Genomic DNA, 27,451 nt, shown 5'->3' on the forward strand with positions numbered 1-27,451 from the left:
CGTCCCTGGGTCACGAATCATCTGTGTCACCCCCTTTGAGCGTTTGTACATATGAATGAAAATCAACTTGCCCAGCCAGTCCCATCTGCAAGTGGTCTGGGCTGTCTTTTGACCTTGTAAATCTCAGTGCTCTGGTGCTGGCTTTACTGTTGTGCTGAAATGACACCCCGTCTTATAGGGCAGAAAACATAGGTCCCTCTCAGACCTGGAGCAGCTATCAAGCTGCCATCTGGGGTGACATCAGATCTGGGTTCTTGTCCATGCTCCTCTGCACAACTGGGGGATGAGCACCCTGCATGGATAGCCTGGGGCTCAGCTTTCCCAGAGCTTGTGTGAGTGTCCTGGGGTCCTGGAGCTCGCTGGCACCCCACATCGGCCCCACAGGAGCTGAGGTGGCCTGAGAGTTGGGGAATTGGTGGTGAGACTGGAAAGGCTGGGGATTCTGGAGTCAGACTGGAGCTGTCTCCTACCACTTAGGAGGTCTGGGGATTTGGGTGCAACACCCACCTTTGCAAGCACAAGTGTCTGTGACCTATAAAATAACGGGTATTAAGAGTGACTAGGAGATGTGCTGTCAGGGTGGGCACTGAAGTCTGTAAACACTGGCCATAGGGCTCAATGAGCAGGAGCAATTTTGGTTTTCTGTTAAGCCCCTACCCGTTCGGGAGGGATGGAGTTGGGGGATTAAAAGTTCAGGTATTCGGGCCCTCCCTGGTGGCGCAATGGGTTAGGGAGCAGCATTGCAAGCTGGCTGCAGCCACTTCACTGCAAGTTCGATCCCGGGGCCCAGAGGTGACCCACAGGGCGCAGCAGACCTCTCCTGACCCACCCGCTGCTCCCCTCAGCAGTGTACTTCGTTGATTTGCCTGTTCTGCTCCCCATTCTGTCTCTGGTGAAGCCTCTCACTGCCCCTGCACTTCTGGCTTGTACCCCAATTTGTATACATAAGTAAATAAATCTTTAAAAAAAAGTTTAGTTATCCAAAGTCAAGTGCTATCTCTGCTTCTGCTGGGAGACAAACTGCCCAGTGACTCAGTTTCCCTCTCTTGCATGTAAAATGAACACGATTCTCAAAAAGGCTGAGGGGAAGCTGGGGTGAGGCACTCTCGTTCACATACCAGCCCATCTGGGCACACAGCCACTACCCAATGCCCAGCGCACAAAGGAGCACCAGGGACTTGCCTTGCTCGGGGCTCCCGAGTAAGATGTCGCTGGTGTTGGTGGCTCCTGGGGTCCCCTCAACCTCAGGTATAGGTTCTCCAGAAATTTCAGCATCCTCAAAGGGAGTTAATGGAGTTGGAGGACTGTTTATGGGTTCAATTTCTTCTTCCTTAAACTGAAGGGAGGAGAAATGAGAATCAAGATTTGTTTGGTAAAAAAGCAGCAAAAGGCCCTCCCTGGTGGCGCAGCAGGTTAAAGCACAGCACTCAGAAACTTAGGCCCCTTCGATTCCCGCCTGCCCCGGAGGTGACCACATGGCGCGGCAGACCTCTCCTGACCCGCCCGCTGCTTCCCTCAGCAGTGTACTCCGTCGATCTGCCTGTCTGCTCCCCACTCTGTATCTGGTGAAGCTCTCACCGCCCCTGAGCCTCTGGCCTGTACCCCAGTTCTGTATGCACAAATAAATAAACCTTTAAAAAAAAAATATTTATTGGGCCCTGCCTGGTGGCGCAGCGGGTTAAAGCACAGCACTAAGAAGCTAAAGCCACTTCAGCATGAGTTCGATTTCCGCCTGCCCCGGAGGTGACCACATGGCGCGGCAGACCTCTCCTGACCCGCCCGCTGCTTCCCTCAGCAGTGTACTTCGTATATCTGCCTGTTCTGCTCCCCACTCTGTCTCTGGTGAATCCTCTCACCCTCTGCATCTCTGGCCTATACCCCAGTTCTGTATGAATAAATAAATAAATCTTAAAAAAAAAAAAAAAGGCAGCAAAAACAGTCACAAATACCACTGGAGAATATCAAATATCCACCAAGTGCTGAAGAAGCCAGAATGCCTCGACCTGTCTGCTGGGGACCTGGGCAGTCGCTGAAGGTGAGCCCTGGGGGGTGACAAAATTCTGTTCATTCTACAGCAAGGCTCATCTTGGCTAAAGCCGTCTGAGCACAGAGTCCATATTTCTGTGAGCCCTGCATCCCAGCCCACACAGGGGAGGCGCTCAACAGAGAGGGCTAAATGGGCAAACGAACAACCAGTCTCTACAAGGAGGGGTGGGGGGAAGCCTCTCCTCATGGTACCCCAATGGTGGCTCTAGCGTGAAGAAAGTCTGCTGTCCAGAGCCTTGGGCCAGGGGAATCTGCTTAGGGACTGAGGGCAAGCTCAGGGATTCGGCCCGCACCAGGAGCCAACAGGGCAGCAAGCAGCTTGGGGCTGCCCATGTGAACAGGACACCCTGCACATCACCTCTGGGCCTCCCAACAGGAGCCAACACCCTCGCACGGGTCCAGCCGCCCAACTCTCACTAGGTTGAGGTACACTCCTTGTTAGCAGAAGAGGAAACGGAAACCCAGGGTGGGTATGTTCCTGGCTCAAGTTCAACAACGGTGAATGGTAGAGCTGAACCCACACTTGGTGGGTCTGCACCAGCTCTCTTAAAACCACAGAGACCAGAGCTGAGGGATCTAAGCGAGAAAGTGTGGCTGTTGCACGCGTCACCCGGCCCACTGTCCTTTCGCACTCCTCCTGGCACTTTGGGGAATTGCCACCTGCTCCCCCTTTTGCTTTGCACTGCAGTCCCATGACCCAGAAGAGAAAGCACTAGGGGGCTTGGGTCCCAGCCCCAACACTGTGGGACCCAGCAAGCCGCCTTGTTCTCCAGAGCATCTGCTGCCATGTCCTTGCAGGCTTGCTGAAGGCTCAACTTTGTCACCTGTACAAAGCACCAGGCACAGAGTGGGGATGCAGGACACTGGTCTTCCTCCCTCCACCATTGCTCTGCTTCTGTCCAAAGCTGTTTGGTTTCTGTGCTCCCTCTACCAGAAAGCCCTCCTTAACTAGCTCCCACCCAGTCACTTCATGCTCTCAAACTCTCGCTCAGGACTACCTTGGGTCACTGGCATCTCTGCCTGAACCCATCTTGCATCTAGGTATGAAATGGCCAGGGGGACATGAGGGCAACCTCAAGCTGGAACGCCCGAGGGACCAGCTCTCTGTGCCCTGGGGCATGCCACAGAGTGGCCAACCGCTGATGGGCACAAACACTGCCCTTGAATGGGCACCTTGAACCCCAGACTGCTCCAGCCCCAAAGCCCAGGAACTGGGCCTCTATCAGCCAGCGGCATAGGGCATGGCCTGAGCCCTGGATGGACATCCCAAGACCTGCGTTTTAGCTTCAGGTCTGCCCCAGCACCCTCGGGCCAGCTAGTCTCTTCCAGGCACAAGGTATCCATTTGTCCATTTGTACAAATGGCCGTTTTCTATACGTCTTTATAGCAGGAAGAGTTACATATGGGAGGCCCCAGTGATGAGAGACAATGGTTGCAGCCCGTCCACACCACTCTCACTGGAACTCCGCCATGTGTAGCTGCTGCCTTATTCCATCTCCCTGCTTTTCCCTAGCAGCGACCCGTGCAAGCCAGCGGAGGACAAGCCTGCAATTTCTGTGCCCAGCCACTCAGGCATTGCTGGCTTTTTTCACTGAAAATGGGCTTTTTAGCCCGACTGACTCAGAGCTTTTAAAACCACTTCCTTGTCTCGCCACAGGGCCATTTCCAGGAGAGGGGGGGAGGCCCACACCCCTGGAAGGAGGGCTGCCTTGCCCATGGGGCCAGAAGTGGGCTCCCGGGAAGACAGACTTGCAAGCCGCAGGCTGGGGGCCCTGCCTTCTCTCTCACAGCCAGAGCCCCAGCCTGTGGGACAGAAGCCACCCTCCAGGGCCACCTTCCTCACGCAGGCACCAGGCTGACACCCCAGCTTCCTCATCTGCCTGTCGCCATAGCCCGTTGGATAGCACTGGATTGCTGTTTTAGGGAAGAGAAGCTGGCTGAGTATTAGACAGCAGGGAGGGACAGGGCCCATTTGCCTGCCAGTGAGGTAACTGGCATTTCTGGGCCCTGGGGACACCTCAAAATGTCCACTGACCAGAAGTCTCCTGACTTCCCCAGAGGGACTGATAAAGTCACATATCTGAGAACAGTGGGTCAGACCTGAGGCTCCAGGACTCCCCACTAACTCTCAGCCCTCCATGCCCACACAGACGCCACCGCACCACACTCACTCACCGGGGCCTGGGTGTAGGTGACGCCTTCTAAGATCTCAGCCACGCCATCCGCCTCCTGAAGGCCGCTGCTCTCCCCTGATGCCTGTGGGAAGACAAATCAATCCAGGCACAGGGGCAGCTTTCAGCCAGGAAAATTAAAGAAACCAGCCCTGTGGGGGAGCTGGGGTGGGGATTGGGGTGTGCATGTGTGAGACAGAGACACAGACAGGGTAGGTTTGAGAGAGCACATGTACATGGGCTTAGCGCCTCTTTTTGCTTCTTCCAGTTTGAACTGGTTTTATACAGTTTGAATTGGTTTGAACTTCTTTTATTGCAATCAATTTAGTCTCTAATACAATTATTTTCATTTGTTCACCCTCCCATCGATCTCTGTCAAAATGTTAGCAGGCAAACTGAGGGGCACCCTGGGTTCCAGTTCAAACTGGAAGAAGCAGAAAGAGGCGTTAAGCCCATGCCCCCCAGGTCTCTCTCCCACATCTCCTCCAAGTGTCTCCTGCCACGTGCCCATGTTCCTCGTTCTAGCCCGAGTCTGAGAAACAAGTGCAGCTTCTTCTTCACATGTCTCTGCTCCATGTGGCTTCTCCAGGTTGTTGTCTCTCAAGTCTCCTCGGTGTCAAAGTCTTCTCTCCAAGCCCCTCCCTAGCTTCCCCTGGCTGTTAGCTCCAGCCTTCCTGAGATAGGGCAGGGACCTGGAATCTTCCCTTTCTATGGGGATTGCACGGTACAGAAAGACATGCCCAAGCTTTGCGTGGCTGTCTCCAGGATTTCACAATGGGAACCAGGACACCGCAAACATTGCTTACAGTTGCTACTTAATCTTCATAATGAGTCGCCACGTGGTAGCCAAGCAGCCATTGCACCACGACTTTGTAAACTCTTGGATTGTTCTACTTTTTCTACACTATCAGCAGTGTAAGGTGGAAGAGTTCATACCCTGAATGCCATGCTGGGTTCAGGGCTAAGGGAGTGCAGACACCCTTACAGAGCCTATTTTCATCCCTGAATGAAGTCAGCCACATTTTTTACTGAATGAATGAAATCAACTTTGGTTTTAGGGACAAAAACTAAGAAGGTACCACACTCGTTGGGCTTCCCTCCAACCACTGGCATCACAGATAGCTTCTGCCTGGAATGCTTCTTCCATGTCTGGCCCATATTTGCTTGTTTTAAATCTGAGAAACTGTTTGATCCAGTTTGAACTGGTTTTATACAGTTTAAATTGGTTTGAACTTTTTTTAATTGATTTGAACCAGTTTGAACCAACATCTTGTCTGAACCAGTTTCAACTAGTTTTACCTGGTCAGAACCAGTTTGAGCCAGTTTTATCTGGTCAGAACTGATTGGAACCAATTTATCTGCTCAGAATGGACTCGATTTAATCAACTCAGAACCAGTTTTACTGATCACAACCAGTTTTGAACTGATCTAGTGCATTCAGAACCAGTTTTGTCCAGTAAGAGCAGGTTTGAACTGCTTTGTACCAGTTCTATACAGTCAGAACCAGTTGTAGCCAGTCAGAACTGGTTTGAGCTGGTGTTAAATGTTCAGAACTAGTTTGACCCAGTTTTATCTGTTCAGAGTGGGCTTAAACCGGTTTAATAAGCTCAGAACCAGTTCTATATGGTCAGAACAGCTTTGAAATGGTTTAACAGGTTTGAAATGGTTGGGCCAGAGCCAGTTTTATCTAGTCAGAACTGGTTTCTGTCTGGGCAAAACAGGTTTAAAACAGATTAATCTGGTCAGAATTGGTTTGAGCAGGCTTAAACTGGTTTAAACCAGTGCAATCTGGTCAGAACCAGTTTTATTCAGTTTGAACCTGTTTATCCAATCTGAACAAGTTTGGACAAGTTTTGATTGGTTTTTATCCTGTTAGAACCAGATTTGTACAGTTAAAACTAGTTCAAGCCAGTTTTTTTTTCCCAGTCAGAACAGTTTTGAACTGGTTTTATCTGGCCAGAACCTGTTTGAGCCAACATTGCCTGGTCAGAACCAGTTTCATTTGGTTAGAATTAGTTTGAATTGATTTTTAGCGGGTCACATAAAAATCACATGACACTCGCATGATGTCATGTGATCAAACACATGACATTCTCATGACTTTCATATAATATTGTATGACATTCTCATGACCACCACATGAACATCACATTACATTTGCATGATATTCACAAGGCCCATACTTGCTTGTCAGGGGTCCACATTGACTCCTTCCTGACTGCTTCCCTTCCACTTCCTACCCCCACCCATCCCACAGTTTGGGTGAGAGGACCTCCTCTGTGTTCCAGTCACACTCAGCTGTCACTGCATTTAGGTGTGTAAAAGTTTGTGAGTAGCTTGAAGAGGGAAACAGTTCCCTATTTATTGTTTTATCTCCTGTCTCTCCCTAGGGCGGTCGCCCAGAAGGCAGTTAGGGAAGCCTGGAGGGAGAAAAGAAGGAGACAAAGAGGGAAGGAGGCAGGCAGAGGAAGAGAGGAGAGAGGCAGAGAGGGAGACAGGGAAGGAAGGAGGAAAAATAGGAGGACCTTGTCCACCACTCCGCCCTTTACTTAATTCATTTGCCAAGCAAAAAAGCTCATTTTAAGTTCATTTTTATAGGAATTTACACCCAGAATGTCTTGGAGTTTTCACTTCAGTTTTAGAATCCTGACACGTTTTCTTGGCAGGAAGTCTGGAAACCAGGCCATTGACTGGCACTCCATGGAAGAATTTAACACCTTAAAAAGAAACACAAGCCCCCACACCAAAAAGATGGCTGAAGCTCTTTAAAAAAAAAAGTCCAAAAGCCCAAAATAGGAGCCAGCAGCGCCTGCCAAGATGAAACATTTTAGAGACTCCATGACGTTGGGAGTGAAGAATTGTCTGGAAAACCCAGCCTTCTTCTGACTGATTGATGGCTGTGGCTGCCGGGCCCACTCTGGGGATGTTAAGGGGGGTGTGGGGGCTCACCGAGGATTCTTCGGGTTCACACAGCTCCTCAGGAGTCCTGGGGTCCGGATAGATCATGAGTTGCTGAATGGAACCCTGGGGGAAAGCAGAGGGGTCACAAGCCAACCCTAAGTCCCCTCTTATTTAGAGGGACTCTCCTTGGGCCAAGGTCCTTGGGGAATGTGTTCAAAATGCAAACTAATATGGTCACTTCCTGTCCACTGGGGTCCTCAGCTTGTCAAACCCTAAAATGCACCCACCCTTTAGAAACTCTTCTGTAGCTCAAAGTTCTTGGCTGGGCTGCCTTGTCCCCCCAAAGCTGCCAGCCAATCTTTCCTGCCTCTACTCTAGCCTCCTCTTCCCATACCTGACAGTTCATTCTCTAAGATGATCCCAAAATTTTTTAATTGTTGATCAAACTTTAATTTCTCACTACTCATGTCTTCCACTGTACTATGAATAAACCCAAACCCAGCCTGCGGTATTAGCAAGGAGAGGGGGCCATGCGCCCATGTGCTAAGTGAATAACAACTCAGGGTGTTTTGATAGTCAGGCTTATTCACACAAGCCCATTTTGACTGTCAAGTCAGTTTTCTGCTATTTTTTCAGGGCACAGCATTCAAAAGGAATAAGAGGAACAATCACACTCTATTATTCTAGCTTATCCACCTTGCTAGAAATTTCTTCAATGTAGCCACCCACATCCAAAGATGAAACCACATTCTTCACAGAGCCTGACAATGTACAGTGACTTGTCTCCCTCCACCTAGGAGCACATGTGGGTCCCCAATGACATATCAGAAAATGGAGGATCAGAGGCCCCGAGCACTGTTAAAAACCATCAGGCTAAATTAGGGCTGGCTGAGGACCGGAGTCTAGGTTTTGGGGGCTGGGCTTGGCTTTCTTTTCCTCAGGCCTCTTTGAAGACCTAAGGAAACAATAATGGCAGTCGTGCCCCCAGGCCTGCCGCAGTGAGCCCCTGTCCAGCAGCCTCCCCATTCGGTGGGCACAGACTCACAATGAATCTCTCCAGCCCTGTGGCTCCTGCGTTGCCCACGAAAATTCCTGAGCTGGGGTGGAAAGCCAAGGCTTGGGTGGAGCGCCGGAAGCGGACATGGCTGTGCTCCTCACAGTCCATCAGGAGGGTCACTTCCTCGCCCTGGACGATCACGGACATGCGGTTCCACCTGTGAGTCATGACGGGCACCGGGAAGGCAGCAGCTTCACGGGACACATGGGAGCCGGGCTCGGTGTAGTACAGGATGACCCGCTGGCTGCCATCCTCCACGCCTGAGAGCCGCAGGCCCAGGTAGATGACTTTCTGGAAGGCATCGGTGATGGCAAAGAGCACACCGCCCTGGGCACTGCCCGGCTTCACTGTGAAGCTGATGGCAAAGTCCCTGAAGAAGGTGGACGGGATGAGAGTCCTAACCGGGCGGCCAACATTGGCGTCGGGGCCGAAGCTGTAGGCAGGGAAACCACCATAGCCTGTGACGAAGGACACGGATGTGGGCAGTGGGACGCCGATAAGCTCAGTGAGGTCCAGGGGGCCCTGGGAAGCTGATTCTGCAAGGAGAGAGAAAGGAGGCCACACTTGGCACACAGATTCTTCTCTGCTTGGAAATGCTAAAGCGATGAAAAAAGTCACAAATGAAATGGGATACCTCTGGAGACCCATGGTCTTTCCTTAATTGCTATCTTTCAAACCTTTTTTGACCACAACCCACAAAAAGAAACGCACTTACATTGCAACCCCATAAACATGCTAAATGCACCCTGTAATACTGCAACAAACACGTCCTAAAGTGGTGTTTACCAGGCTCTCTGAGAGGTTCCTTTCTATTTGATTTTTCTTTTTCTTTTATTACAAACACACTGGCACCAACCTCCTAAATTGATTTCACTGCCCAATAGCAGGTCCCCATCTGCAGTTTGGAAAGTATTTCAAAATATTTCATAGCACATGGGTCGAATTGGTAATTTTTTTATCTTTATAGAGTGATTTTTTTAAATTTTATAATAGTTTATTTTTACATAGTTTTGTGCATTTTTTCCATCTCAGCTGCAATCCCCTTGGGTTTCCCATCACCAAATCACCCATGTGCCATCACCATACTCCAGTGCATTTCCCTCCCCCAGAACTGGTAATTTTTAACTGGGAGATGTTCTATCTATTTTGTTTTGTCTTGAACATGCTCTGCTGTTTAAGAGCCTCAGGGTGTAGCAGGAAAAGGCAGGGGCAAAATGAAGCCTCCCAAACCACTGAAGGTTGCCTGGTCGTCACTGCCCTCTGTGTTCACAGCTGTCTCGTCATCCACATTCCCTGAGATCTCACTTTGGGCCACACGCTGCGTGAAATTCTTCATGTGCATTAGCTCATTTAGTCCTTGCTATTTGATCTCAGCACTATCATTCTGTTTTACCTGGGAGAAAACTTGGAGAAGCAAAGAAATCTGCCAAGGTAAGTCCCAGCAAGGTTCAAAACCAGAGCATCTGACCCCAGATTCCATGCTCTTATCCCTCACTCCTTGGAAACAAAGTACTAGGGTTCCACTGTGGTGGCCTGGGAGAGACTTGGCCCATTCAACCATCATTCCCTGGCAGAAACCTGGAGGCTGGTCTGGCTTGCAAGGATGCGCTCCCATTCATCCTCAAGGTGACACTCAAGGTCTCGGCAGTGAGATGGGAGGGTAGGTTCTGGGTGAGGTGGACAGGACCCTGTGGACAGGACCACCTCTGGCCTCAGAAGTGATGTGGACCCCGAGGACCCAGCTAGTTGAGAAGGCCTACAGTGAACGAGGGTCAGAGTCAAGCAGTGTGCTCCTGGAGAGCACAGAACAGAGCAGACTCAGCTGGAACTGCCAGGGCTGAAGCCAAAGGCCAGAGGCGCAGGCCAACCTGAGTGACCATGGGGAACTCATTGGGTTGGTCTCCAGAGAAGACTCAGGTCACCTGAGGTGCCACAAGTAAAGCCCCACTGGAGGGGTCAAGGTGCTTGCCAGTCTGCCTGACTAGCCGGGCCAGTGGGCACACTAACTGCTGTGTGACTTTGGGTGAGTCACTTAACCACTCATGATGCCTGTCTCTCTCTGACCTGAGCCCCACGAGAATGAGGAAGCCATTTACCATTTAAATGCTAGTATAGGGTCAATCCCACCAAAAAGATCTGGACAGGCTTTTCTCAGGGTGGCCAGAGAAGCCTCTTCCAATACGTGAGATCTTGGTATGTAGCACGAAGGTTAATGGAGGCCCTGTTGCCCTCGGGAGAAACTGATACTGTTACTCAAAGGATGAAGGTTACCTGGATGTAGGGGCATCACCAGAAACCACCTTTTTATCAGAGAAACCTACCTGAAGGCAGGGCGCACATCCAGAGGCAAAGCTTTGTCATAGGTTTCACCCCTCCTCATCATGTGACACGCCCCTTCCTGGTACTTCAAGCCCCTGAGCACCAGATACAAACTCCTGGTTTGCCCCCTTTTCCTTCAGAACTTACAGTTATGGGGCCCTCCCCGAAGGCGCAACAGGATAGTACATCACTGTGAAGCTGTTCGCAGCCACTGCACCATGAGTTTGACCCCTGCCCGGGAGGTGATCCACATGGCATGTCAGACCCGTCCGCTGCTCCCCTCAGCAGACATCAGTCAATCTGCCTGTTCTGCTCCCCTGCTCTGTCTCTGGTGAAGACTCTCACCCACCACACCTCTGGCCTGTACCCCAGTTCTGTAAGTATAAATATATAACTTTTTTTTTTTAAAGGAATTTACAGGCCCTCCCTGGTGGCGCAGTGGGTTAAAGCACAGCACTATGAAGCCAAGGCCACTGCAGCATGAGTTCGATCCACGCTTGCCCTGGAGGTGACCACATGGCCAGGTAGACCTCTCCTGGCCCGCCCGCTGCTCTCCACAGCAGTGTACTTCGTCGATCTGCCTGTTCTCCCAACTCTGCCTCTGGTGAATCCTTTCACTGACCCTGCACCTCTGGCCTGTACTCCAGTTCTGTATGCATAAATAAATAAATCTTTAAAAAAAAAAAAGGAATTTACAGTTCTGAAGCTTATGCATACCTATGCTACTAAAGTTGTTTTTTCTCTCCTACTAAGCTATTGGACATTACTCTGTTTGTTTACCCAGCCTCAGAAGCCCCCCAAGGGGTGGGGTGGGGATGTTCCCCTGTGCCTCTACAAATACAGTAAACACTCCCTGCTCTTTATTACATCCACTCAGCAGCCCCAAGGGATGCACCGCGGGGCTGTTCCTCCCATGTGCTGACGAGGAAAGTGAGGCGGACTGGGGGGTGGACGCCCTCTGCCTGTGTCCTTGCATGCCCCATAAGGGACAATAAAGACCGTGTTTCTCCTACATGATGTCACTGAGTCCTCCCCGGCAGCCCTGGGAATTACTGGCCCCGCTTGATGAAGATGAAGGAAGAAGCTGGGGAAATGAAGTGACAGGCCCCAGGCCACGGTCAGTAAGTGGCAGGATGTGCCCCAGCCACGCTGGCCTGACCTCACTGACTCACCCCTCTGGTCTCACGACAAGGGGCTCTCGTCTGCCTGCTGCCTGCCTGCCGCCTGCCGTGCCAAGGATGAGGTCCAGGAACTCAGACTTCCCTAGAGGGTGACAGAGAGCTGCACCCTGATTCCTGTCTACCCACCACCCCACAGATGGCTGTCCCAATGCATGCGTGAGAGACACAGACATAGAGAGAATTATTATAAAATATTTAGGCCAGAAAAAATCAAAATTAATGAGGCATGCAGAGAGGGTGAAATGGGAAATTTTAGGTATTTATATTTTACCATAATTTTTAAAAAAGAAGAATTAAATAAGAGGACTGAATGAGATAATACAAAGTGCTGGCACATGGCAAATGCCCAATAAGTGGGGGTATTTGCTGACCCTGCCACCATCATTATCACAGATTTTCCAGTTCACAAAGGAAGGCCAGGTACAGCCGCCACCTGGGTTGAGCTGAGCGTGGCCTGGAGAACAGTGGCCACCTGCCAGGGGGACTTTTGGGTGCCTGATACAAGATGTGCCCTAGGTGAGAGACACCAAGTGGGAGTTCAAAGACTTTGTTCCGAGAAAGGGATGTAAACGTCTTTATGGGAAGTGTTCGCCCTGATGAATCACATGTTGACATGATAAGGTGGGACATGCCTGGTTCCGTGAAATACTAAGAAAAAAAGAAGATTCTGGGAATCTTCTTTTTGTGTGTGTTTACTGGGAAACACAGTGCCCACCTCTCTGTGTGTGTGAGGGAGGAAATCTCAGCCCAGCTGGCGCGCCCCTGAGTGGCCATTCTTCCACCCACCGCAGCGGCAGCCACTCCCGGGTCTGGGGGATTCTGGTCCACGCCAGTGGGGCCTGTTCCCTCAGACTGCATGTCCCTGACAGAACGCAGAAGCCGGGGGCCTGTCCCTAGCCTCCTGAAAGCACAGGCAGGCTGCATGTGCATGTCACTTCCCCCTCATTCAACCTTGTGTTTTTGAAATGTCCCCTTTCTGACAGTTGAGCTCTCGGTCTCATATTTTCACAATAGTATCTACAGTAAATGAGTCACGATGCACTGGTTCACCTTTCTGTGGACAGGAGGTTCCCGTCACTATTACAGACACTGCTCTGGTACACCTGTTAAGGGGAAGGATGTCCTAAAGGAACTCTGCAGAGTCTTCTGGACTCCACCCCCTACTCCAGCTTTCTGAATTCTACCCACTACTCCAGTGATTGGAAACTACAACTCCCAGCAGTACCAGGGAGAGAACTTCGAGGACCCAAGGGCGGAACTAGCAGGAATTCTGGGACATTTGGGGGATAAGTAGGGCGTGATTGCATCTCTCGCTCTTGCTTGGGAAATGGCTATCCTGACCGCGTGATTGTGTTTTCAGTCATCTGAGTGGTAACATATTCCAGTTACTTTATATCCCGCTCTCTTTCCCTGCGTTGTTTCCTATCTCTTTCCCTTTTGTAAATAAACCCGTTATTGACCCTTTTGTATGTACCTGCAGTACAACCGAATTGTGAGTGCATGGGTGAGGCCCCACAGACAGGCGGCCAGTCCACTCTGGGCTACCCTGTAAGACACCCATCTCTCTTCATGCTCACCTGCACAGGTAATTCCTTCACCTGTGAGTGGAATTATTAGTGCCATGGCAGTGTCCACCTGCAGTTTCACTGAATGTGGCTAAATGTCCTTGGAAGCAACTGCACCATTTTTGGCTTTGATTTTCCTTTCTTTTGGGGTGGAGCAAAACAGGCTCTATTTTTTACAAGGCTGAGTTACAGAGATTTCTTTTTTGTTTGTTTGTTTGTTTTTCTCTTGTATTCTCCCATTTAGTCTTGGCTGCCAAAATCAGACAGATAGGAAGTGTGAGGACACTTTTTCCTTGCATCTGTAGTGGAAACCTTGGCAGAACTGTGCCATTTTTAAAAGTTGAGACATAATTGACATATAGCATTATGGAAGCTTAAGGTATACAGTCTGTTGATTTGACACATTTATACTACCATCAGTAGTGTTAGCTAACACCTTCACCACGTCACAGAATTATCATTTCTTTTCTTTGGTGGGTGAGAACATTTAAGATGTAGCTTGCCATTTTACATGCCCACCAGCGGCATATTCTTGCCAACATTGAGGGGAGGCAGAGAAATGCCATTTGGGAACTGCCCACGGGGCTTTTCAACTATAGTGATAATGTTTATTTCTTAAACTAGATGATATTCAAAAGAGGTAGAATTGCTGACAAAAATGCTGTGAAAATCATTTCACAATATTTAAATGAAAATGGTATTCCATCACCAACAAAAGAGCAAAGTTGATTGCTCTAGTGCCTGCTGAGAACACTTCTGTGACCACCAGGGGGCCCTCCTATGGCCTCCTGACATGCAAAATTTGGAGGTCCAGATCTGGTGCCATGCTTACTTGTCACCATGCCCCAGCACAGTCTCTGGAGGGCCCCAGACTGCCCAGGTCCTGGTCCAGGCCCTCTCCCCTCCACAATCCAATGCTTCTCCTCTGCCACTCACCCCACCCACTTATTTTTACCACAATTACTCCTTTTCATCCTTCAAGACTCTAGAAATCCCTGTTTCACCTCCTGCACTAACAATCTCCTCACCCCATCCTGGGGCTGCATTAGATGCACACTGGGGTCCCCCTTCACAGGGTTCAGCACAGCAGTGTCACTTGTCTCTTTCCCTACTGAGCCCTGAGGCCAAGGACCGCACCATTCATCTCTGTGCTTCCCAGCCCAGAACTGAGAACAAGCGAGAATTATCAAGCCAAAGCCTGAATGTAGTCCACCCCCTCAGGAGGGGGAACCGAGGTTAAAGAGGGAAGGAGTTGGCTGACTATGAACTTGATTCTCAATCCAATGTCTTTTTTCTCCAGTATGAGATGTTCTCTAAAACAAAAACTACTTTTCAGGCCCTCCCTGGTGGCACAATGGGTTAAAGCACAGCACTAAGAAGCTATCAAAGCTGCTGCAACACAAGTTCGATCCCCAGCCAGGGGGGTGACCCACATGGCATGGCAGACCTCTCCTGACCTGCCTGCTGCTCCCCTCAGAAGTGTACTTCGTCGATCTGCCTGTTCTGCTCCCCACTCTGTCTCTGGTGAATCCTCTCACTGCCCGCCCCCAGCCCCACCCTGCACCTCTGACCTTTAACTCAGTCCTGTATGTTTGAATAAATCTTTAAAGAAAAAAAAGAAACTACTTTTAAGTACAAATTCCAAAAGTGCCAAAAGACCGATACATTTAATTAAATTTAACTACATAGATATATTTAATTTCTGTCTAGCAAAAAAAAAAAAGAAAGAAAGGAAGAAAAAGGAAATCCCCACCGTGTCAAATACAATCCCAAAGCTGGACATAAATATTTGCCACGTGTATAGAGTCAACAAGGGAATGACCCTAATCCATAAAGCAAATGAATGGGCAGAAGGCAAGCACCCAAAAGAAAAATGGGCAAAGAGTAAGACATTTTCTCCACAGTAACAGAAAGAAAAATAGCTCTTAAATCTAGAAAAAAATGCTCCACCTCATTCAGAAAGAGAGAACTACAAGCTAGCCTACAAAATACTACATCCCTGATCAGATTGGCAATGATCTGACTGTTGGATAATCTTCAGTGTTGGCAAGAGCTTGAGGAAACAGGCTATTTTATGCATTACCAGTGGGAGTGCCAATTGGTGTGAGAAGCGTAGGAAGAACTTTGACAATATTTATCAATATTACAAGTGCATATGTAGTCACTGACCCAGCAACTATACTGCTAATTTTAATAACAGATAAAGTTAACGTATGTTGAAAGACAAACCACATAAAAGGATGTCCACTGCATTATTGTTTAAGATGCAATTCCATGTCCATCTTTGCGGATGCTTACATGGATAGTAAAGTCTGGCATAGCCATACAATGAAATATAATGCAGCCTTTAAAAAGGTGTCTTCCCCTGGATATTAATATAAAACGTCAATAAGCTGGTTAAGTAAAACCAAACAGACCAAAAATGTATACAGAATAGAATTGCCATCAATTGGAAATATATATATTAAATGCACAAATACATCAACTGTATTTTAAAATACATATTAAAATGTCTCTAGAAGGACACACAAGAAAGCGAGACTAGACATTATCTCCAGGGAAAGGGGTGACAGGAGACTCTTTTCACGGGCTGCTCTTGTACTTTTTGAATTTTACACCTCGCATGGGGTGTGAAAAATATAGACATTTACATATTTTCAAGACATTAACTCCTTCCATCCCCTTTTAAAAAACCTTTTCTTCTTGCTTTTTCTTACTCAGACATTGCCCCTTTTTGTACAGAAAAAAAGGAGGCAAGAAAAGAAATAGCAATAAAAGCAAACACCCCACCGAGATTTCTTTTCTCCCCTCCTGTTTACAGATAAAAACTAAACCAGCCCCCGGGGTCCTGCTGATAGCTCAGCTTTCTTTTCCTTTAATGCAGGGGAAACTCTTCCCCAGTTCCTGTCTCCCACTGGGAACAGGAGGGCAGGAGTGAAGTCCTTCTCTGTGGATGCTCTGTGTTGAGAGGGATGCGTTCCTGGGTGTAAAGATTTGAGCCATCCCATAGGCTTGACCCGGGACGGCTCTGTGCATGATGGGTGATGGGTCCCTTCGCCCCTACACCTGCTGTCCCAAGCTGGAGATGCTCCAAGTTGAGGGTGTGCTTCAAGTTGGAGGGTGCATCATATTTGGGGTGATGCTTCACGGGTGGAGAATTAGTGGTTTCACAGGTGCCAATGGTCTGGAGCCTCTTACCCAGGGGTCTGTTTCCAAGTAGTGCCCCAGGAATTCCTGGGACCTGTGGGGGGCTCCAGGGATGGAGGGAGGTTGGCAGTGGTTGGGAGGGTCTTGCTCAGCACTGCCAATAGCGCAGGCTTTCATGTGGCAAGTCTGGGAATTCTTAGTCCCAGAAGGATTCTGTTTTAAAAATAACCACGAGTCTAGGCAACCTCTTTGTTTTATGGGCATGGAAATGGGCAGCCAGAGAGAGATTCCTGAGCAGCAGACACAGCAGCAAAGCAAGCGTGGACAGAGGGGAAGAGGCTCTGTGCAGGGTGACTTGAATGATGGGTGATGGGTCCCTTCGCCCCTACACCTGCTGCTCCTGCCTCTCCAGGTACGGGTCCTTGGATGGCCTGCTGGAGAGCCCACCAAGCAGGCCGCCCAGAGGACCACGCTGCTGTGGGTTTAAGGCCAGCCCCCTGCATGTCCCAGGTGGGGCGTTCTGGGCCTGTGACTTATGGGCCACATGGGGTGTTCTCACCCACATCCTGATGAATCAGACAGAAGAGTACGTGCTCAACAGTGGGCAACAACTTGGTATTTGATTCCATCCAAAGGTAGCAAAAAACAAAACCTACAAAGACTTCCTCCCTCTCGTGCCCCCTGCAGCCCAGGCCTCAGTCGCGTGAGTGTGAGACAGAGGTGCAGGTGCTGGGCACCAGCCCTCGCTTTCAGAGGGGAGCCAAGCCTGGAATGCAGAGGAAGCCCCAGCCGGCCCAGTCCCATCCTTGGCTGCCCGCCCCCTCTACATGCACTGGCCCGTGGTGTGGTGAGTTGGAAACGACCACTAGCCTGGAGTGACCCCTGTTCAGGCCTGCTGGCTTCTTTCCCCTTGGCCTCTGGCGGCTGGGCCACCTGCTTGGGCAGCCACCAGGGAGGAAGGAGAAGCCAGGAAGCCAACACAAACAGGCCCAGACATTTGGTCCATAGGCTTGACCCCGGATGGCTCTGTGCTGGGTCAGAGGGGTGGAACTCACAGCTGGCGGGGAGACGACCCATCCTGGAGAGGCCCAGCTGATGGGGGCTGGCTGTGGAGCCTCAGGAATCTCGGGCCCCCTGTGGGAGGGGGCCACACTTGGCAGACATATGTGTAACTCAAGTAAAAGAAGAGACCTCAAATGTTTTACACCCAGGAAGGATTCGGCCAGGCCTAGACTGAAGCCCTGTAGAGGGTTTTGGGGTCAGGGTCCCACATCCACGGACCTCACTGCATGCTCACACATCACCAAGAGATCCAGGCGCCCTTCCATCTCCATACTGGGCGGAGAGGGAGCCCTGTCCCGCCCCCCCCCCCGCACCAACCCCCCACGTACAACGCAGGGGTGGGGGTAAAAGGAGAGGCCCAGGCAGGAGAGAGAGGACTCAAGTTGAGTCCCTCCTCTGCCTTTGAGTGTCTCTGCTCTTGGGCAAGCTGCTCCCCATCCCTGATGTTAGTTCCCCCTCTGCATATCAAGGAGTCAGACAGAACGGACTCCAGGCTGTAGCCACTTTGACCCAGCTTAGGTGGCTGACTGACTTCAGAACACCTTGTAGGCTTAATCTAAGCTCAACCTGAGCCTCACTTGACCAAGGCTCATGGCCCAGATACTTCAGGACTGATCCAGTTTGTGAATCTGTTAATGTTTATACCACACACCACACCCTGCGTGGTGGAGGGGGCATGGAGCTGGCCTACAGCACAGGCCCTCAGGAAGCTCAGGGTCCTCGTGTATCAGCAGTCATCTGTGCGTGCTACTCACCAGCTCCAAAGCCTTCAGTGGGTCCCCACTTGCTTCAGGGGGAAGTCAGAGTCCACTCAAGGCACCCTCTGCTTCATCTTTTCATTTTCTTCTCCTTCACTCTTTGCTTTTGCTGTTCCTTCTGGGTGATTATACCCTCCCCCACCTGATCACAGCCAAGTCTTCCTAAACTGCACCCCAGACAGTGGGGACACCCCCTCCCCGCCCCAGATACCACTGAGCCACTGGCTCACCTCTTCTTGGAGCACTCACATTAAGACTTGGCACAGTGCAGGCACTCAGCCATGCAGCCTGAGAGGACAGACAGATGCAACGGGGGTCTCACTCCTGCAAAGTCTGGTTTAGACTCCTGAGCACAGCTCTCCCCCAAGGGCATAGGGAGGAGAAATGACTGTTTTAGAGATGGACCAGGCAGAGGAAAATCTGAACAGTCACCACAGGGTGAGACTTTCTTCCCAGGGGGCCAAAACCAGTTTCCATGGAAACCAGGACAAAAACCTAGTGATGGAGAAACAAACAGGGCAGGGTTCAGGTTTTCCTTCCACAGAGTTGACAGCAACCTGGCCAGAGAAGATGAAAAACAAGACCCTTCCCACCCCTCCTGCAACCACAGACTCCAGGGCAGATGATGCCTCTCCACCCTGGTCAACCCTCAGTTTTTCCTTCTGTGTAATGGGCTGTATGTTTTCCCCTGTGGGGTCCCTGCCTGAGGCTAGTTGTCTGGGCTTTGGGGTCTTGCCTCCGTAGGGAACCAAGTATGTTTGCAAAAGTCCATTTCACAGATGGGCATCTGGGGCTGGGGCTTGTTCATATTTAAGGCTGGAAGGGGCCAAGATGTGGTCCTTTGGCACCAGGTGAGCAAGTGCTGTGGAGAAGCCACACAGGGAGGAGAGGACACTCAGGACCGTGCGTGGCAGCACCCTCTGGTGTCGATACAGGGAACTGCATCTCCACAAGCCCCAAGGATGGCTCTCCTGTTTGCACCTGCAAGGGCTACTGCCTGTATCTGGGGCAGGGACAAGGGGATCCCAAGCACAGAATCAGAGCCAAAGTCCTGGAATGGCTCGGGAGAGAGGTTTGAGGCTACTCAGTGAATGGTGGCCAAGCTGGAACCCAGATGCTGACCTCCCATCTCCTGCCCTCCATCTACACCAGCTGCCTGAGGAAACAAGCATCTCTCTTCACATCTGTGGCTGTAAAGACCCACAGGACCCTTCAGACAGCTTAAATGGGGGTGCTCCTTCAAGCTAGTGGCTACATTCCCGTGGGGGGGCAATCAGGGGTTCCAGATGACCCCATGTTACTATGGGGTATGGGACTGATGCCAACAGGCAAAAGGAGCCAACAAGAAAAGTGGGGGTGACTATCCTGTACACCCCTTAGAGAGGCAGGGCCTCTCTGATGGGAAGCTCCCCTGGAGAGAGGGGAGGTCCCCACTACCTCTTTTGTTACCAACAGCATGAATTAGGGGGTGCTCAGAGAATCATATGATAACTCCTCTCTGGTCTCAGCCCATCCTGCCTGCGAGGAGACATTATGCGTGTCTCCTCGGTAAAGTTCCATCCTTTTCTTTTTAAATATTTGTTCATTTATGCATACAAAACTGGGGTGCAGGCCAGAGGTGCGGGGGGCAGGGGGGTGAGAGGATTCACCAGAGACAGAGAGGGGAGCAGAATAGGCAGATTGACAAGCAAATGCTGAGGGGAGCAGCGGGCGGGTCAGGAGAGGTCTGTCAGCCATGTGGGCGGGGCTGCCAGCCAGCTTCCCAGTGCTGTGCTTCCACCGGTGCGCCACCAGGGAGGGCCCTGTTCTTTCCCCTGAGGATGCTGGGCATATCAAAACCAGACCTCCTGGCCCCGTTTCCCTTCCTCTCATGTCCCTGGAGGCACAGGAAATTCCGGAAGAGGGCAGCTCACCATCTCAGAGCAGTTTCCTCTGCACATGTCCACTGAAAGGCCACCTGGTTTCTGCATCTCCTCTCCCTTGCACCTTTGACCATCGTTAATTCTCACCTTTCAGGTAACGCACTTCGCCCGCCCCTCCATGCCAGTGACCTTGGCCACTCACCGCTGTGACTTCAGAGCACCCTGTCCTAGTGCGCTGAGTTCTCCCTGTAACTCCCACCTGCCTGGCCCAGGTGGGGCCATACACGTCAGCCCTGACTTCCATGTCCAGACCTGAGATGTTGCACGGAGTGGGGGTAGGGCCAACGGAGGGGGAGTCTCATACCTCCACACCCACACCCAGTAGGATCACAAGCAGTCCCTTCTCTCTGGGCCCCAGAGTCCTCATCTTTGAAACCCAAGACTTGGGCTCACAGGGTCCCAAAGTCCCTCCTTACGTCAAAGCAGCTCCAATTCTGCATCCTCTTGTCTCCCATCCATTTTGGTTTTTCTAACCACCCTTCTCTGCCAGTTGCTCCAGTCTCCAGCCCTCAGGCCAGGAAGGAATGACTCCAATAGGGAAGAGGACAAACCCAGCCCTCCCTGCACACAGTGGGGAGAGGAGGGTGGTGCCCAGGAACTGGCCACAACTCTGCCCCTGGGGCTGGCTCCCCGGAGCTGCTCTACCTGACGCCCTTCCCCAGGAAAATGCACAGTGGAACTCACGTAGCGGCTGTCCGTCCGTGCCCAGCAAAGCTGCAAGAGGTTCTTAGAAAAACCTCCCACCCGCTGCATTTCTTAGAAAAAGGACTGTTTCCCTGCCAGGGAATAAAATCCTGGATCAACTTAGAAGGCAGACCTGGGCTTGGCAACAATCAAAGACCTCATTTTTCTGAATTACAGAAGAACATTTTTCTACATGTAAACTTAGAACGCCTCCTTCCCTCTTCCGGTTTTCATATATAGCGGAGGAATTTTCCTCCTCAATGAAGTTACTGTGCAAGCTCTCTCTTCTCGCCTGCTCTCGCTTTCTTAGTCTAGTGGCCTCAACTTCCAAAGGGCCTGAAAGTGGGCAGTGACTGGCAAGGTGTGGGCACCACTGCCAGAAGGATCGGGACTCTCAGCTGAGAGCAGCAGGGAGCTCCCCCCCGCCCCCAGCACCCTCTGCTGGTCCCAAACCATCCCCCAGCTGTCCCCTCTCCCAGGAGGGAGGTAAGGTAGGGGGACTCACTTTTTGGAGGAGGGAGTCAAGCTGTAGAGAGGGGATGAATCTTACCCCCTGAAGAGGAGCCAGCACCGAGGACAGGGCACTGCCCCCCACCCTCCACCCCCAAGCTGTGGTCACTGCTCTGTGTCTCCAGAGCTCCCGTCCAGCCCTCCTCCCAAAGACCCTCATCTCGCTGCCTTATTACCTAGTTCCCTGCCTTCTCTGATATGAGCAGACTGGGCCAGGACCTTGCAGACTCAGCCTTTGGCCCGGAGACCAGCTCAGACTGGCAGGGGAGACCTGGGAACACGATGAATGACAAGAACCATCGCAGCAGCCGCTGGACGGCACTGCGGGTGTCCTGTCTGTCCAGAGCTGTCCCCTCTCAGTGTCCCTTTGTGCGTGGCTGCCTGGGAGGAAGATCCTTCACAGGTTAGAAGACCCGGGCTGGAGAAGTAGATTCCGCTGCTCTGGAGCCACAAGGAGTCGGGCGACTGGAGTCAGGCTCCAATTTAAGTCTCTGGTAGAGCACAGTGTGCACATTCGGGATGCAGAGACACCCCGGGCCTGGGCACACCAGGGGCCATGAAGGCCGGCAGGTGTGGGCAGACAGGAGCAGCTGTGGGCATCTGGGAAGTTTTGTGGTCACTGCTCCCGGTTTATGGACCTTCCTTTTCCACTTGGGGAACAAAGACTCTTTGAGTACGCTGAGCGCCTTGAATCCGAAATGACATCAACCGGGTGAGTCATTACTCCCAGCGGCCAGCTCTAGAGGATTCAGCCTGGGGCTCTGGGAGCAGAACTTATGGAAAACCAGCTAGAGGAAGAAGGGAGCGCATGAGGGGCGCTGACCAGGGACAGGCAGAGATCTGCTAGAGGGTGTACCCTACAATCTGCAGCCCCCACAAACTGCCAGGCTGGGCACCGGAAGGCCACCTAGAACCACCCGCTGATGGGGCAGGCAGGGTCAGTGTAGACATCTGGATTTCAAACTGTGTTCTCAGGGCCAGGCACGGGGAGGGAGCCAGGCAGGGAAGGGCAGGACCAGGGGCGACTTAGCAGGAGACCAGGGAGACTTCTCACACGCACACAGTCATACACACACTCTTGCCATTCACACCAGCCCGAGAACACACACGCCCACACGGCTCCCTACGGTCACCTACTCCCACACATTCCCTCATGGATACTCTCACACGAACACGCACGCGGGTGCACACTCACTCACCCTCCCTCACACACATTCACACCAAAGCCACTCAGACTGACTTGTTCATATGCTGAATTCCAATTCCAACTTCATTTCAAGAAAGGGTTCTGCAGTTCAAACACTGCCACCCCACCCCCACATAACCCCACCACCAGCACCTCTGAGCACCCACATTCCAGATGTTTTCAAGGCTCTGGAGGGAGGAGGTGTGCTGGGGTCTACTGGGAGCCTGCACCCACTCTTTCTCCCCTAGTTACTTTTCTGGGTTCTCCCCGACCCTTCTTTGTCAGCACATCAGATTTGGGTCCGGTCCTCTTGAGCATTGAACCCAATACCTCATGTTCTCAGAAGCGATACCAGAAATGGCTGGTCTGACCCTCCCTGGTGGCGCAGCAGGTTAAAGCACAGCACTAAGAAATGGCTGGTCAATAAGTTCCAACAGCTGACTGGTACCCAGCATACTCGGTGCCATGCCAGAGGCTGGTACAGGCAGGTAGTACAGGGGGCTCAACCCACCTTAGTTCCACGAGAGCAAGAGAGAATGTGACAGCTTGTGTGTGCTGAGCCCTTACTATGTTCTGGGCACCTACACTTTGCCTACAGGGCACTGGTTCTCCAGCCTGGCTACACAGCAGAATCACTAGAGAATTTTCTTAAATATGCATGCCCAGGGTCTACCCCAAGTGCTGGTCCCCTGGTCGGGCATGGCTTGGGCCTGGGGGGGTTGGTACCAGCTCCCTAGGTGATGCTAGTTCACAGCCCCCCAAACTTCACAACCATCCCTCTTTTCCAATATGCATCTAGAAATATGCATCTAGACAAAGGACCAAGGCCACTAGAAGTTAAGTGACCTGGCCAAGGCCACACCGCCATCCGGCCGCAGAGTGGGTCATTTGATACCTTCATGCGTCTCCCTCTGCTCAACCCAAGGCTGCCACGCAGCAGCCCTCTATGACCTTGGGGCCCACCCCCTCTCCTGTCCCAGTGCTGGGATGCCCCCACCCCACATGACTCTTGGGGGCTCTCAACACTCAGCACCCCCCTACAGCTCCAGGGACAGGCTTTGCTACGTGTGAGAGATGGTCTCTCAAGGGCTCATCTTCCGAGCAGATTAGGGAGGACAAGAAGTTCTGCTTCCACAGGCCACTAAGCAGCCCTGCTCTCTTCTTTTCTGGCTGAACTGACATCTTTTTAGGGCCAGAATGAGGCTCTCCACACTGTCTGGTACTGGGGAGAAAGACCAGCCGGCTCAGCCTTCAAACCACAGCTCTGCATTTAAAAGCTGAGGCTCACAGTTCACCTCTGTGAGCCTCAGATCCTTCTGGAACATCCTTTAGGGGGAGTTCTGCAAATTGCTGAGACAACGCACATAAAATACTGAGCAGTGGGCCTAGCAATGCGGCCATGCGACAAAGCATGGCGGTTGTGGCTATAGTGACACTAGGCTTCCCTTCCCGTCCCTGAACTGCTGTCTAGAACTACCATGAAATTTTGTGTGATTTTTCCCTCTGGGTCTCAGTTTTCTCACCTTCACTAGATGGTTGTATGTGGTTCTAAAAGGGAAAAGGCTTTTCCAGTTGTAGCCTGCTTAACACAGACAGAGGGCTCCATACAGGTGTCCAGGAGTAAAAGTGGTGTTTTTCTCAGATGAATGAAATCTGAACATACTGGAAATGCTGTTGTGTGGCCATGCAACTTCTAAGTAGTTTCCTACTCCACCTCAGAACAACATGTCTCAAGTCAAGTTGTTTATCAACACTGTTGAGGGACTTGTCTCAAGTAAAATGAGGCCAACTAAGAGATGCTGGATATTCAAGTCAGCTTAGCAGGCCACCCCATTCCTCAATCTAGTAGTGTCAGAAAGGCAGTGTCAGCTACCTGTAGCTGCCAGAAAAAACAGCAACTGAACAGTAATAATGGTTTGAAGCCATTGTCCCTAAGATTAAAGATCTGTCCCCATACTCTGGAACTTGTAAACATGACTTATATGGAAGAAATAATTATTTTGAAGAAATAATTGAATGAAGGATCTTGAGATGGGTCCTAGATCATCCAGTTGGAACCTAAATCTAATGACAACTGTCCTAGTAAGAGACACACATGGGAAATCTGACAGAAGAGGAGATAGTGTGATCGGGACACAGAGACCGGAGAGACGCACCCACGATCCAAGGAATGCAGGCAGCACCAGAAGCTAGGGAGGCAAGAAGGATTCTCCACCAGAACCTCCACAGGGAGCGCAGCCTTGTCTATTCTCTTGATTTTGCTTTTTGGTTTGTTGTTTTTTAATGTTTATTTATTTTGTAGAAGAACTGGGATGCAGGCAGAAGTGTGGGGGTGAGAGGATTCACCAGAAACAGTGGGGTGCAAACAGGCAGACTGACTGACATGCACTGCTGAGGGGAGCAGTGGGCAATCTGGACAGGTCTGCTGCACCATGTGGGTCAGCTCCCTGGTTGGGTTTGGAACTCAGGCCAGGGAGGTGGTAGTGTTGAGGCTTAACCCATAGGCCACCAGGGAGGCCCTTATCTTGATTTTGGACTTCAGGCCTCCAGAACTTTGTAAGAACAAATTTTCGTTGTTTTAAGCCACACAGTTCATAGTGACTGGCTACAGCAACCACAGGCAACTAATACACTCCTTGCATGACAGGTAAGCCAGGTAGAGTGTAAATTGGGCCATTTAAGATTTGCAAGAACCTGGCGAGGAAAGTGTATGTTGTCTCTGTGGCACAGATGGACATGTCCAACAAGCCTTCTGCAGCCTGAAGGAAACCCCCAAGGGAGCTTCTCCCCAGGGAAGGCAGCAGGAGCAGAGGCCCGCAATAGGTCCCACCCCCACCCCACCTTACCTGCTTCTCCTTGCCCTGCACTGGGCTTCAAAGGCCTGAAGACGCTCCAGCCACAGTGGGAAGTGACCCTATTACCCCAAACCTCCCTGGGTGAGAGTCCCGGGAAACACTAATTTCTCATGACGGCTGCTCTGTCCACCTGCCCATGTCTCCTACAATCTCTGAGCCCTTGGAGGAGCGGCAGGCGGACAGCTTGTCTGTTCCATCTCTGTATCTCCTGCTTACACCTACCTACGGGCTAGAGCATTCGCTGGAGCCACACACAAGATGCATAGCCCAGGCCAGCCCCTGAGCATCCGGGAGCAGAAGGATATGGTCTCACTCCTCACTGCACTGGCCCCCCACCCCGGGGAAGTAAGACATCAGGGCAGGAGGCGCTTGCAACAGTATGAAAATTCCAGAGCTTTCTAAGTCAGTAAGTTGAGGTCCATCCTTAGGTGTCTGCTGAGTTCCTTGGCCTGCTTGATACGTCAGAGTAAATAAAATCTCCTTGACAGTTGCTTTTCCCATGTCTCAATTCAGTCAAAATTCACATTGTCCCCACCACCATGTAACCACAGGGGAGAAGAGACCCAGGAAGGGGAGGCAGGAGTAGACTGTCCATCTTTCACTCTCTCTCTGTACCTGTCAAGGCTTCTGACCTTGCCCTGAAAGACCAAACTGACGCCATGACAGGCTTCAGAATGCTTCTGAACCAGCCAGGCCTAAGTTTCGGTTATTAACAAGGTGCCAAGGTCGAGTTTAACTGTAAATGCCCTAATCTTGCTCATCCCATAGCAACAGCCAATTAGCAAGTAGGCAAGTAACCAGTACATATCAGGAAAACGCCAGATGTCCTAAGGTATGCAGGCCGAGTAGTGAAGGTCACATCTTACATGCATAGATCAACCGGGTTAAGACAAGATAACTTTGTTCAATGTCCACCAATCAATGTCCTGCTGAACTAAACCTCCCCTCTGCTGGGCTGAAACTCCCCTCCTCTGTAATAAAAACCCTGCCTTCCCTGAGTTCCGGGCTCTCAACTTCAGCCACTGCATTGGTGCAGGTGGGAGCCCAGGCTCGAGCCTGCAATAAAGACCCTTGTGTGCTCTGCATCGAAATCGGCTCCTTGGTGGTCTTTGGGAAACTCGAAACCTGGCACAACAGCCCACAACCAGCATCCAGTGGTCAACCCCATCTGGGCCCCAGGAGAACAGGAGGACTGGGACTCTGGCCCCAGTGCAGTGGTCAGCCTTATTGTGGACCATGAGCAAAGAGCAGGCAAAGGTCTGCAAGGACTTAAAGAGGGAAAGCTCCCTGCCCAAGGGGGGACCTGGGAGGATGAGGCACTTGAGATGAGCCCAGAAGGTTTTGCGTGGGTGAGCAGGTTGGAGCGAGCAGAGCACAGGCAAACCTTGATTCAGGAAAGCCAGGGACATGAGGGGTTCCAGCCACATGACAACTCGACCCTTGACACCCTCTAGCCCTCCTGTCTCCTGTCCAGCAGACAGGAGAGAATCACAGTTCCGTGAGACAGACGGACAATGTTAATCCGACGTGTACCGTCCCGCTGATCTCAGGACAACCTGGGAAGGGGGGGGGCGCTGTGCTATCCCATTTCACAGATGAGTGCACAGGGGCTGAGGGAGATCACAGCCACAGAGCTGGACACTGGGGTGCTGGGGACTTAGACAGAGTTCACCTAAGGTCTTCCCTGCTCTTGTCTACTCTTACTTGCTTGTTCATTTAGGAGACTGGAGCCAGACTATAGCGATCCTTGAGAGCCAAGCCAAGGAGACCAGAATCTATCCAACAAGTGACAGGAGCCCCTAATGGTTCCCGAGGAAGGCTGAAGCTGACCATTTTAGGAGGCATCACCATTTCATCTCGAGCTGTCACTCCTGGCAGTCAGGCCCCCTGCCTTTTCCCTGCCAAGCAGAGGGTGGAATTGGGAGATTTGGAATGTGGAGCATAGGCGGTAGTTTGGCAACAGCAGGAAACATACTTTCCTGCAGCTTCTCAGCACTTGGCATACTCTGCCCTGGGCAAAGTCGCCTCCCTGGGAACAGCCCAGGGCGTGCTCACAGAGGAGCAGAGAGTAGGTGAGCACCCCGTGC

At 51.3% G+C, this 27,451-nt stretch overlaps 1 protein-coding gene across 1 annotated transcript in view; it reads right to left on the reverse strand.

The window, feature by feature from the left end:
• COL15A1 (collagen, type XV, alpha 1) overlaps positions 1-27,451 on the reverse strand; it is a 91,955-nt gene that overhangs the window by 49,792 nt on the left and 14,712 nt on the right. The window contains exons 3-6 of the mRNA XM_012721594.1: positions 8,164-8,711; positions 7,167-7,241; positions 4,222-4,302; positions 1,183-1,336 (exon numbers count right to left, since the gene is read on the reverse strand). Of these exons, the coding sequence (XP_012577048.1) occupies positions 1,183-1,336; positions 4,222-4,302; positions 7,167-7,241; positions 8,164-8,711 (858 nt within the window). The remainder of the gene's footprint in view (positions 1-1,182; positions 1,337-4,221; positions 4,303-7,166; positions 7,242-8,163; positions 8,712-27,451) is intronic.

This window comes from Condylura cristata, unplaced genomic scaffold (genome assembly GCF_000260355.1).
Source record: "Condylura cristata isolate star-nosed mole 26May11 unplaced genomic scaffold, ConCri1.0 scaffold00006, whole genome shotgun sequence".
Lineage (NCBI taxonomy): Eukaryota > Metazoa > Chordata > Mammalia > Eulipotyphla > Talpidae > Condylura > Condylura cristata.